Source organism: Furipterus horrens, unplaced genomic scaffold, assembly GCF_987537825.1.
Source record: "Furipterus horrens unplaced genomic scaffold, mFurHor1.1.pri manual_scaffold_3, whole genome shotgun sequence".
In the NCBI taxonomy this organism is placed as follows: domain Eukaryota; kingdom Metazoa; phylum Chordata; class Mammalia; order Chiroptera; family Furipteridae; genus Furipterus; species Furipterus horrens.
Genome location: NW_028327173.1, coordinates 108,838,946 through 108,851,156, shown reverse-complemented (window position 1 = coordinate 108,851,156; position 12,211 = coordinate 108,838,946). Strand labels below are relative to the sequence as shown.

The 12,211-nt window shown below is 54.1% G+C and overlaps 1 protein-coding gene across 2 annotated transcripts; it reads left to right on the top strand.

Moving 5' to 3' along the window:
- Positions 1 to 5,645: 5,645 nt before the first annotated feature.
- Positions 5,646 to 11,179, top strand: NR2E3 (nuclear receptor subfamily 2 group E member 3). 2 transcript variants are annotated; one of them, XM_090271814.1, is made up of 9 exons: positions 5,646 to 5,709; positions 6,176 to 6,302; positions 6,443 to 6,546; positions 6,635 to 6,883; positions 6,984 to 7,220; positions 7,469 to 7,485; positions 7,981 to 8,257; positions 8,499 to 8,604; positions 11,047 to 11,179. In XM_090271814.1, the coding sequence occupies exons 1-9, from the start codon at positions 5,646 to 5,648 to the stop codon at positions 11,177 to 11,179; spliced, it is 1,314 nt and encodes a 437-aa protein (XP_090127940.1). The 2 variants fall into 2 exon arrangements, with proteins under 2 accessions (XP_090127940.1, XP_090127939.1); XM_090271813.1 differs by lacking the exon at positions 7,469 to 7,485 and having other exon boundaries at positions 6,984 to 7,159; positions 8,011 to 8,257.
- Positions 11,180 to 12,211: the final 1,032 nt, after the last annotated feature.

The following is a 12,211-nucleotide window of genomic DNA, read 5'->3' as shown; positions in this document are numbered from 1 at the left end:
GGGTCTCCATTTTCTTTTTTAAAGTTGAAAAGAACTTTATTTTATCCTGATTATAATTGTAACACATATTAATTATTCAACATTCAAACAAAACACAAAACTTGTTTGTGGTAACAATTTCTGCTGGTGGGGTCCTAATAATAGAATAGCTCTGCTGAAGGATGGAGAAGCCACTTGTCAGAGCCCCGGAGGAAGGACGAGTTAAAACAGATACTGTTCCCTCAGTCATCCTGACGCAAAGGTGGGAGGGGACCACCCTGGACGTGTAGCAGGTGAGACACGCCCTGGACAGACTGCCTTCTGTCTGCTCCTCCTAGGACAGGGCCAGAAGCCTCTGCAGTTCTGCTCAGACTTTTTAAAACCATTCTAGAAGGACTTCACTAGACAAGGGCTGGGAAAACTGTGTGTGTGTGTGGCAGGGGGGCGGGGGTGGGTGGGTAGGAGGGGGTTCTGATTGTTTCTAAATGTCATCTTGAAAAGAAAATAAAGAGGCTTTGTTGAAAAACTTTCCTGCTGGTGTCTGCCTCATGAAATACTGAACCTTCCACTCATTGCTCTAGAGAAAGAAACTATTGAATCATTTAGGTCCTGCCAAGGAGATCTCTTTGGCCAGAGATCCCCCAAGACACTTAAAATGACACTGTCCATGCTGTTCTGTTCCTGCCTTTGACACTGAAGCACTTCAGGTCTGTTGCCATGTGGACAACTATAGCACCCCAACACCTGCAAAGGCTGCGCGGCACTGCACAGCAGGCATACTTGATCGAGCCAGTTGTCTACAAACGGGGTTTTCCTGAATTGCTGCAGGGAAACAGCCCCATAATTAAATCTTTGTGAGTTTCCGTGAAACCGTTTCCTGGAAGTGGTCTTGCTGGGCCCTGAGCCCCACAGCCCGACCACCCACCACTAGCTGTCCTCTCAGAGATAGTGTTGACTGTTGGGGGGGGGGGGAGAGTAACCCCAGAAGACATGTTTCCAGGAATGAATGCTGTGAACAAAGCTTGCCCCAACCGGAAGCCCACAGCTGCTGGTATGGGCACCATGGACCACAAGCCCAGCCAACGCTCCTCCCTTGGCAGAACCCAGATCATCTCTCAGACCTGCGGCCTGGGGCCTAGCGTGTGACTGGCCCAAGAGAGGCTGGGCACACTGGGGTTTACCTGCCAGGGTCTTTAGTGTCCAAAGGGAAGTCAGTCCTGTGGCCTTTGTCATGGACCCCAGCCCCCAGCCTCCAGCCCCCCACCGCACCCTAGACCTCCAGGAAGTCAGAAGGAAGTTGCTGACCTGTCCCCTGGGAGAATAATAGTATTAGTGATAAGGTGGCCTCTGGCAGCTTCGTCAGCAGATTCAAAGCTTTGGGCTGAGTAATCCTTGGCGTCTGCCCCAGCAGCTGGTGGCCGCAAATCGGGAGACTCTCCCCTGCCCCAGTCCTGCTGGACCATCATCCTTTCCTGCCGCATAATCTCGGCCTTGGCTGGGCCTCACCTACCAAAGGACCAAGGGCCAGGGGGACCAAAGACCTCAACAGGGACCAGAGTGAGAGATGGGTCAAGAGAATGAAGTCAGAATAAACAGTGAGCCCAGGCAGGTCAAACACTCAGGTATCTTTACTGTCGATGGATTTTTTTTTTTCCCAATCTAATGTCATACATGCCTACTGTAGAATATCTAGAAAATACAGACAAGTTAAAAACAGGTTCCTATCCATGATGTGCCTTGTTATCCACATGTCAAGGTGACCTGAAACTCTGAACCCAGTCCCTGGAATCATCCATCTGGACTGAGGAGTGAAAGTTGACATGGAGTGAGATTCAATATTAAGGACAAGATCTGGCCCTGAATGGGCCTCTAGAGGGAGCGCAGGTGAACTGAGGAGTCGGGGCAGGCAGCCTGGAAGAGGTGAGCCCTGAACAGGCCTGGAGGATGGGAGGGTATTAGGCATGTTAGATGGAGAGCAGCAGAGAAAAGACCAGCCTGGGAAATGAATCCCCTCCTTCTCCTCCTGGAGGACCCTCCCCATGCCTTCAACTCCTTCCCTGTGGCCTGTCCCACGCACTCGCTGGGAGGAACGAAGCCAGAGAGCAGTCCTAGTGTTCATCTTCCCCCAATATTTGCCTCCCTACTGAGGATTTCTGGGAAAATCTGATTCCTGACCACACTCAACTGGGCCTCAGAGCTTGTTCCAGAGCCCCTGCCTGAGTCCCTTCCCCAAAGAGGTCACCCCCAGCCTCTGCCATCTGACCTGCTTCTGCCTGCCTCCTCCTTCTCATCTGGGACTGGGGCAATGCCTTTAGTGTCTTCTCCTTTAATCCCAGCACAACCCCAAGGGGGCACTAGTTGACCCAGTTTAGAGATGATTAAACTGAAACAGAGAGGCAGAATAACTCGCCCAAGCTCACACAGCCAGAAAGATAGTCCTGGGTGAAGGTTAAATGAGTTCACACATATAGACGCTTAGAACTGTGTTCGGCACATAATTTCTTAATAAATATTTCCTATTATTAGCATTGGTCACATTTATTTCAAATTAGCAAGAGTCTTAAAAACACAAAATGCCCCTCTCTAGGCCTAGGCCAGCCCCCTCCCAGTACTCCGCCACCCTTCAGGCTTGCTCAGGTAGCGGGTAGTCGATCCACCACCAGCTTTATCCGCACTCTCTCTGACTCCTTTTCCTTTGTCTCCCAATTTTAAAAGGAATTCCTCTTCTTGAATATATTAAAAATATCCCCTTTGATAGAAAAAGTTCTTTCCTTAATGTCGCCCTTCCTACAAAGCCCTTAACTCTGCCTCCTTCCCTTCTCAGCGGGGCTCCCCCGCCACCAGGTTCCCCACCCCCACCCCCCACCCCCGTCTTCAGAACCACTCACCAAGGGAGCCAGACTCCTGCTGCTAAAGCCAGAGACGTCTGAGTCTCCTTGGACGGCACCTCGGTGGAAAGCAAGAACTTGGGGATCAGACATGTTTGCACCTGGTCTGCATCCCCAGTTCCTTCCACCACTCAGTAGCTGTGTGGCCTTGAAACCTCACCTCTCTGAAACTCAGTTTCCTCATCTGTGAGTTGAGGCTGATGAGGATAAATTCTTTAGAGGGTTGCTGTGAGTTTTGAACATGATACTGCAAGTATTTGTGTAAGAACTCTTCTTGAGTGCTTTCCTGCTCTTTTTATTAGTGATACAAATGCGTGCATAGTACACTTGGCCAGGTTGTCTCCTCCCCTTCCTGTCCTCCCTTGGCCCACATGGTCCTGATTTCTCCTCTCAGCTCCTTTGCCAGGAGCTCTTCCCAGGCCCAGAGCTCCAGGATCAGAGGCCCTCAGCTTAGCCTTCACCGCTTTCCTCCTGGCACACACATGCACCAAGGGGCCCAGTCCTGGGCCTCAGGGCCCGTCTCTGTGCAGACAAGGGCGGAGGCGTTGTTAGGGCCTGTGGAGCTGGTGTCCACCCCAGACTCCGGGGTGCATCTGTGGCTGGAAGCTTGGGGCAGAGCCCCAGGCAGGAGTGTGGGGTGAAGTTAGCGTGGAAGCTGGGAATGTGTGCCAGATCATCCAAGGAGGGAGGGAAAAGGTCTGCTGGGGCCACCCTTAGGGGCACACTGGGGAGGTGACAATTTCCAAGCAGGGAGGAAGAAGAGGGACAGAGGAGCTTTGGGAAGGAAGGATTTGTCAACCAAGTTCAAGGGAAATGCCCTTGGCCTGGGCCTGGGAGTGAGATGGAGCTGGACATGTTTCAGTGGAGGGTCCCGAGGGGCTGCTTGGCAGGAGCAGGTGGAGGGGTGATGACAGAGGCAGAGGAGGTTGGGTAAGAGGCCTCAGCCCAGTGGCCTCGATCTTCTGAGGCCCCAGAGAGCAGATTACCCTGCAAAGTCCCTCAAGCTGACTTTCCAAATCCCCAATAGTGCTTCTCTGTCACAATGAGGGTTAATGCCACTTACACAGGGCCCTGCCCCACCCCATCTGTCCCCTTAATGCCACGACCCTCTCAGACCAACATGGGGCTTTCTGCCCTGGCCTGGCAAGAGGTAGCAGCGGGGAAAAGGCAGGGGCAGGGAAAGAAAAGGTTGTTTACTAAGGATTTCTCTGTGATCCTCTCAATAACCTTGAGAAGTAATAATAATAACAACAGCATCCATCATTTTTTATACTACAAGATGGGCACTTCTGTTACCCCTTTCACAGACAGGCCAAATCACTTGCTCAGGGATGATGGCTGGCCTGTGAGGGAGCAGGGATTTAAACCTGGGTCTGTCTCTGCTCTCTCCACCCTTTCCCTGGGGCCTGGTGCTTGGGCCAAGGAGGCAAACTCCTTCTGCCTTCTCCTCTCCTAACCATTACTGGGCTCTGGGTCTGAGCTGGGAAGACTGGGTATGGAGAGAGCTGAGGGGCCAGCCTGCCTGGGACTGTGAGGCCAAGTCAAGGAAAGAAGGGGAAGCCGCCTGAGAGCCTGTAGCCAGACTCAGGGGCTATGTCTTCTTCACCCCTTCTTCTCCTGCAGGCCTCGCGCTCCAGGTAGGTAAGAAAATCATCGGTCAGCTCCTCTTCTGCTGCCTTGCAGGCCTGAAGGTGACTCTTCCTCCACATTGCACCCCAGGCCTCCTGCTTCCAAGCCATCCGCAGACCCTACATTGGGCCCATTCGCATGTGTGATGGGTGCTCTGTGCTGGGTTTCTGAGGAGTGCTAGCCTTTCAGGGGGGCAGGATCCTCAAGTCCCAGGCCCTCAGCAGTCCCTTATCAAGGGGCTGGGGGAGAACCACTGGGGCAAAGAGCTGGACCTACACAGGACCCACAGTGAACACCACATGCACAGGGCCGCACACAGGCACACACGCCTCCGCCGCACGCTTGTCCCCAGAAGCATACGGAGCACCTCAAAAGATTAAAGTTCGAGGCCCTGGCTGCTGTGGCTCGGTGGATTGAGCGTCGGCCTGGGAGCCAAGTGTCGCTGGTTCCATCCCCAGTCAGGGCACACGTCAGGTCCCCAGTTGGGGGCACGAGTGAGAGGCAACCACACAGTGATGTTTCTCTCCCTCTCTTTCTCCTTTCCCCTCTCTCTAAAAATAAATAAATAAACAAACAAACAAATAAATAAATAAATTATTTACCAAAAAAAGAAGATTAAAGTCCGGCAGGAAGTGGAGTCTACATCTCCCTTCAAGACTTGGCGTTGGACAACAAACAGCTTGAGGGCACCGTGCGGAAGGCGCCCGGGGACACTGCAGCCCGGGGGTGTGGGGGCCAGCGGGGGGGGGGGGGGGACGACCGAGCGGCTCCAGGGGAACCTCGGCGGTAATGCTGCAGGTGTGGCCGGCTGATCCTCTGTGGACACAGTAAAGATTAAGAGGATCATAAGCTGCACCCAGCGCTGCCCTGGAAGAAATCTCCTTGAGCCAGAACGGCTGCTGTGAGGGGAAGCTGGGGCAGCTCCTGAGTCAGACGGAGGAGAGAGCAGGCAGGAAGACAGAAAGTGGAGACCTGGGGAGAGAGCCGAAGACAGGGAGATCTCCAGGGCCAGGGAAAGGGAGAAGCTGAGAGAGAAAGGGGACAGAGGCACGAACAGAGGGCCAGAGTAGAGAGAGGGAGCAGCTCAGTGTCCCAGGAGGCTGCCAGGGCCCTGCCCGAACCTGGGCTTTCGCTCCGACGAGCTCCAGCATGGCTGTGGCTGCCTCCAGGAAGGAGTCTCCCGGCAGCTGGGGCCCAGGGGAGGAGCAGACAGGTATGGCCTTTTTGGAGGTAAGATCTCGGCCCTTGGGGAGCAAAATGTGCACCATGAAAAGAGCCAAAGCAACTCAGGCCCAGCGCCATGGGAACCTGCTGGCAAACCCAGAATCCTAGAAACATGGGGCCAGCAAAGCCAAAAGGGGACAACTGAGCTAATGTGAAGAAGAGAGAAGCACCCTAAGGGTTTGTCAGCAGAGGTCCCAGCAAGGTTGTCAGGAACGTTTTTGTGGGATAATGGAGCTTGAAGCCGCCCACAGAGAGGGGGAACGGCAGGTGGGACGTGGAGGCAGAGCCTGCACGCTTGTTGAAAACTGGCCACAGAGGGAGGCGCGGGGGCAGAAGCTGGGCAGATGTGGCGGGCAGCAATAGTATGACAGGGGAAAGGGAAAGAAGGGTCGAGAGGGTCCCTGAAGTGGGTGGCAGTGCAAGCCTGCCCCGGCCCCACCCGCCCTGCCCCCCAGGTGCGGGCTGCCCGCTGCAGTGCCGCGTGTGTGGGGACAGCAGCAGCGGGAAGCACTACGGTGTCTACGCCTGCAACGGCTGCAGCGGCTTCTTCAAGAGGAGCGTGAGGCGGAGGCTTATCTACAGGTGGGGGGCTGGACCCCGCTAGGAGAGCCCCAGGAGGGTAGGGGTGTTCAGGGAAGAAGTGGGCGAAGTGAACACATGCCAAGCCCACGGTCCAGCGCCTGAGCAGCACACTGACGCCAGCGGCTCTGCTCTGCCTGCAGGTGCCAAGTAGGGGCAGGGATGTGCCCAGTGGACAAGGCCCACCGGAACCAGTGCCAAGCCTGCCGGCTGAGGAAATGTTTGCAGGCGGGCATGAACCAGGACGGTGAGTGGGGTCATCGACCTGAGGAGGCATGGCCGAGAGATGGGGGCGCAGGGCCGGTGGGGTGTCCTGACCCTTCCCGCCTCTCCAGCTGTACAGAATGAGCGTCAGCCACGCAGCATAGCCCAGGGACACCCGGACAGCATGGAGTCAAACAGGGAGCCCCGGCTGGAGCCAGTGGTGGCTCCCCCAGCGCCGGCAGGGCCCAGCCCACGGGGCCCCACCCCTGTGTCTGCAGCCAGAGCCCAGGGGCCTGGGGCCCTGGCCCCTCCGGGCCATCACCACTTCCTGGCGAGCCTGATCACGGCTGAAACGTGTGCTAAGCTGGAGCCAGAGGATAGTAAGTGGGAGGGTGGCCTCTATCCCCACTCAGGGCCCTGAGCAGCCCTTGCCTCCTGCTGAAGAGCAGCAGCTTACCTCACAGCCTCCTCCTCCAACAGGTGATGAGAACATCGACGTCACCAGCAATGACCCTGAGTTCCCCTCATCTCCATATACATCTTCCTCCCCCTGTGGTCTGGACAGCATCCATGAGGCATCGGCTCGCCTGCTCTTCATGGCTGTTAAGTGGGCCAAGAACCTGCCTGTGTTCTCCAGCCTACCCTTCCGGGATCAGGTACACCCATCAGGCAGCCCCCATGAGTCCGCCAGGCTGGGACTCGTACCTCCTTGTGCAGGTGATGGCTGCAGGTACACGTGCCTTGGGGATGGTGATAGTTGGAGATGCACATGCCTCTGAGTCAGTCACAGCCAGGGGTACATGTCTCAGGGATATGACTGTGAGCATTGTCACAACTCTGGGCAGACGTTATGGCTGGGGTGAGCACCTGGGGGATGATGACGGCCCACAGAGACCAGGGATCTGAAGACAGTACCTATGGTCCCCAGGTCTACTCTCCTCCTTACAAAACCTCATGTCCTACAGACACTGTGTGTGACAGGGTGGTCAGCACACCCCAAGGAGCATGAGTGGGTGGCTCTGGGCTCCCATGGAGCACAAAGGCCTCTGACTTCAGGGATTGAGTTTCAGCCCAACCTTTTCAACTTTGGGATGCTCCCTGGGCTTCCCGTGGGCAAGCAGACCAACTTGTCATGATAAACCAGCAGAGAGGCAAACTGAGTGTCTGAGCCCTGAGCCAGGGTTTGGATCAGAAGTCAGGCCGCGCCTCCTGAGTACACTCAACTTAAGGTGCTCGTGGGGAGTGTCCCCAAGGCTTCCCGACTTCCCACAGCTCTATACTTTCCTAAATGTTCCAGGTGAGGCTCTGGATGGAACCCAGGCAGCCAAGGCAGATGGTACCAAATCCCAGAGCTCTGGGCCTCTGGTAATGTCAGGAGGCCCGGAGAACATCCTGGGCACCCAGGACTAGCCCTCCAGTCCTAGGGCACCTGAGACTGTGGCAGAGGTGCAGCCTGGGCCAAGATGCTGTAGATAAGCCATTCCACTCCCTCCCCCTCGGAGCACAGGTGATCCTGCTGGAGGAGGCCTGGGGTGAGCTCTTCTTCCTCGGAGCAGTACAGTGGTCTCTGCCTCTGGGGAGCTGCCCCCTGCTGGCGCCGCCTGAGGCTGTGGCTGCTGGCAGCTCCCAGGCCCGGATGGCGCTTGCTAGCACGGAGACGCACTTCCTGCAGGAAACTATCTCACGGTTCCGGGCGCTGGCGGTGGACCCCACGGAGTTTGCCTGCATGAAGGCCCTGGTCCTCTTCAAACCAGGTAGCTGAGTCTTTGTCCAACTAGAGGAGCAGTTGGGAAGGAAGAACGGGCATTCCAGTGACTTGCTTCTGTCTCTCACTTTCCCTCCAACAACCCACATAGACCCAGATGTGTGCAGACTTCTTCCCTGGGGGGGAAGGAGGAGAGTGGTGCAGGGCTGAGTGCACCCCTCCCGAGGGCCTGGCTGACTAAGGAGCAGGGCAGGCCAGGGCAGGAACTCACTGCTGCTGCTCCTCTCCAGAAACTCGGGGCCTGAAGGATCCTGAGCACGTGGAGGCCTTGCAGGACCAGTCCCAGGTGATGCTGAGCCAGCACTGCGAGGCCCACCACCCCCACCAACCCATGAGGTGACCCAAGCACCTGCAGCCCTGTCAACCTCTCCCTTCACCTCTTCACTCCCTGTCCCCCTGCCTGGCTCCACCTCAAGGCAGCACTAATTAGACAGGACAAGGGTCTTGGTTCAGCCAGCACATCTCCAATGTCTACTCTGTGCCAAGCACAGTGCAAGGCCCCACGAGTGGTGACCTAAGTGTGAGTAAGACAAAGGTGCTGCCTTCCAGGGATGTCAGGCACGGTGACCACACTGAAGACGAGAACCGACCCAGTCAGGTATTGGGGGGCTGTATGGACTTGAAGGAGGCAGAGAGCCACTGGGGGTGAGGATGTACAGCAGGACTGACAGGGACTTTGTGGAGGCAGGACTGGGCTTAGAAGGCAGGCTAGGGTCTAAAAGAAGAGAAATCATCATTTACAAAGGGAGAGAGAGAGGCAAACAAGCCCGGTTTGGAAGGTGCAACAGATTGCTTCCCATGAGAAGGTGGGAGATTAGGCGAAAACAGCACCCTGGGATCAACCTGTTCAAGACTTGGAAGGCCAGCCAGGCCATATCTGATGGTAGGCGGAGGGGAGACACTGCAGGTGTGAGCTCACAGAGTCACGTGGCAGCAAGTGCAGGGGACGCTGCTGTCCCCCAGGGGAGCCCATAGAGGCGCTCCTGAGAGTGGAAAGGAAGCGGCAGATGCAAGTGCCTCCAGAAGTCAGAATGAGTCAGCCCTGGCTCCTGGGGACGTAAGGGAAGAGAAGCTATTGGGAGAGGGGGTAGTCACGAAACAGAAAGGGAAGTCAGGAGGCAAAGGTAGTTTTGAGGGAGCATGACAAGTTCTGATGGAGGTGGAGGGACATCTCCTGGCATGCCCTTGCATAGCCATGTACATGGATAGGAGCTTAGCCCCGGCTGGGTCTGGGGACAGTAGCTACAGGCTGAGAGTGTGGCTGGGGGAGCGTCAGAGCAGGAGCCCTGGGCCTGCCCAGCCTGGCCCAGCACCACCAGCAGATACATATGGTGGCGCCTCCACAAGGCTGGAGCACTTGGCCTCCTGGAATCTACTGGCCATTTCAGTCCATATTATCTGCATTCTCTTGGGACTCCCAACAGTTCTCTCAAAGAAGTAAGCTAATGTGGACACCCTCGAATCACTTCCACTCTGACAAATGGTCATGAGAAGAGGTAATTTCCCTTGGAGAAGAATCAATGTATTCTAGGCATATGCCATGTCGCACAGGAAGCATTCTGTTGCTCCCGTGCACAGGAAGAACACTGTTCCAAGACATGACTTAGCAGCCTGAGAATGGCAGTCAGAGAGGAGACAGCAGGAGCCCTCCTAGGCCCAGTTTCTATTGGGATCAGCTTCCAGAAATGTCCGGGCATATTGGTTTTCTATCAAATTTCAGAATTCTGGCTGAGATTTCCTATGTCATTTCTATGGCAGTTCAGTACCAACTGCAGGTAGAACTGAGCACTGGGAGAGTGATTTGGGATTCTCCAAGAGCTGCTGCTCGCACAGGAACCACACTGCAGTTTTTAAAAACTGCAATACCCAGGAACAAATACAATTTTCACCATAACCCAAGCTATACACTGACAGTGAAACAAAGTTTCACCAAATCATACCTGCCCTTACTCTGTGTCATTTACTCTGCTATTTGTGTGGTTTTTTTTTAAAGACTGGTTGCAACCCACCAGTGGGTCAATTCCTGCATCATGAAAACTTCTTCCTGACCCTCCTTAATTCAGAAACACAGAAGCAGGGAAGGCACAGGGAGGGGGATGACCACCCGAGGCCACACCCTTGCACTCACAGGAAGAAGCAATCACAGATGGCTGGGAGGTGGGGCAGGCTTCCCACAGACCCCCTGAGGAAGCCGAGTGTCCTGTGGTCTCACTTGGGAGTGGCCTTCTTGACACAGGCACTGACAAGGGCTCCTACCCACGGAAGGTCCAATCCCCTCATCTGTCCCTTGGGGCTTTCACCTCCCACCATCTCTGCACCAGGGACCCCTGCTTGGCAAATGGTTCTTATTTAAAACTACAATTACTTGTTTTCTGGATGAGTATCTCAGCCACATAGGATTCTACTTCAGAACATTTTCACCATCCCAGGTGGCTTACCAAAGGGAACTTACATTCCTTTCAAATATATAGTATTAATTATCATAATAATTGTACATATCATTAATATAAAGAGCTTCTCACTTTATAATCTTTACACATAATAAACTATTTTCATTGCTCTCCTCAACCAAATATATTGGAGGGGGCCACATTGGTCAGGGGCAGGGAAGGGTAACCCGTGCAGTGAAGGGGGCCTGTCCCCAGAATTCCTCCTTACTCACCCTGAATCCCTCTTGCCCCCTCCTCTCCTTCTCCCTCCTTTCCTAGGAGGCCAGTGCCCTAGCGCTTGGGCTCAGATGCTGATGATAGAACTAATGGTGTCCTCTCTCCTGTTCAGGTTTGGGAAATTACTCTTACTCCTCCCATCTCTGAGGTTAATCACTTCTGAACGCATGGAGCTCCTATTTTTCCACAAGACCATAGGGAACACTCCAATGGAGAAGCTCCTCTGTGATATGTTCAAAAACTAATGCAGGTGGAAATAAAATGGGTACAGCCACTTTGGAAAACAACCTACTGAAGTGAAACATTTGCCTGCCCTGTGACTCAGAAATTCCACCTGTAGCTAGCAGAACTGTCCACCAAAATATAAGAATATTTATGGCAGCTTTATTCATAATAGCCCAAAATGTACATTGACAGTAGAATGGATTAACAAACTGTAGAAGAGTCACATAATAGAAAACAGAAATAAAAAAGAATGAACCAATACATGTGACAACACCAATAAATTTCACAGACATAAGAGTTGAACAAAAGAAATCATAACAAGTTCCACTTATACAAAGTTCCAGAACAGGCAAGGCTGACTGGCTGTGGTAGAAGCTGGAATGGTAGTGCCCTTGAGTGGGAGATGGGATGATTGGGAAGGCGCTCATGGGAGCCTTCTGGTGTGTTAAGAGATGATCTTTATATTGATCTGGGAGGTGGCTCGTCCGCGTGCCACCCTGATACATGACCCAACAATTAGTGTTGAAGGAAACAGGTTTTTATTTACAGGATTTCAACCTCAGGGATGCTGGGAGCACTTCTGCTTAGAGCTCTGTGCTCCCATGAGACCCAGCACTTCCCTTGTTCCCACCAGGCTATAAGCCAAAACCATGCCCAGAAGTTCCCCATCCCTTATCTGTCCTTAATCCAGCTGCACCAAGAGTTCTCCATTCCCTCTGGAAGGTACACTCGTGGGTGGGTTTCAGAGTCGTCACCCTCTCCCAGAAGCTCTCTCCTTCAGGATCTGGGGTATGCTGTCCTCAGCCTCCATATAGTGATTCAGGAAAACATGTGTCGTGTTATACTGGATCATGCTGGAGTCCTGGGAGGAACGTCCCAAGAGAGTGGCTTATCCGTACGTCCTTCAGAGAAGCAAAAGTCCACATTCCTGGTCGTAGTTCAACAATCCAGGCATCTCCCACACATCCGTGCTTGGGTCGGCAGCTTCCTGCACAGCTTTGTCAGCTTTACTGGATCCCTGCACAGCTCCATTGGCTCTCTCCTTACGCCTT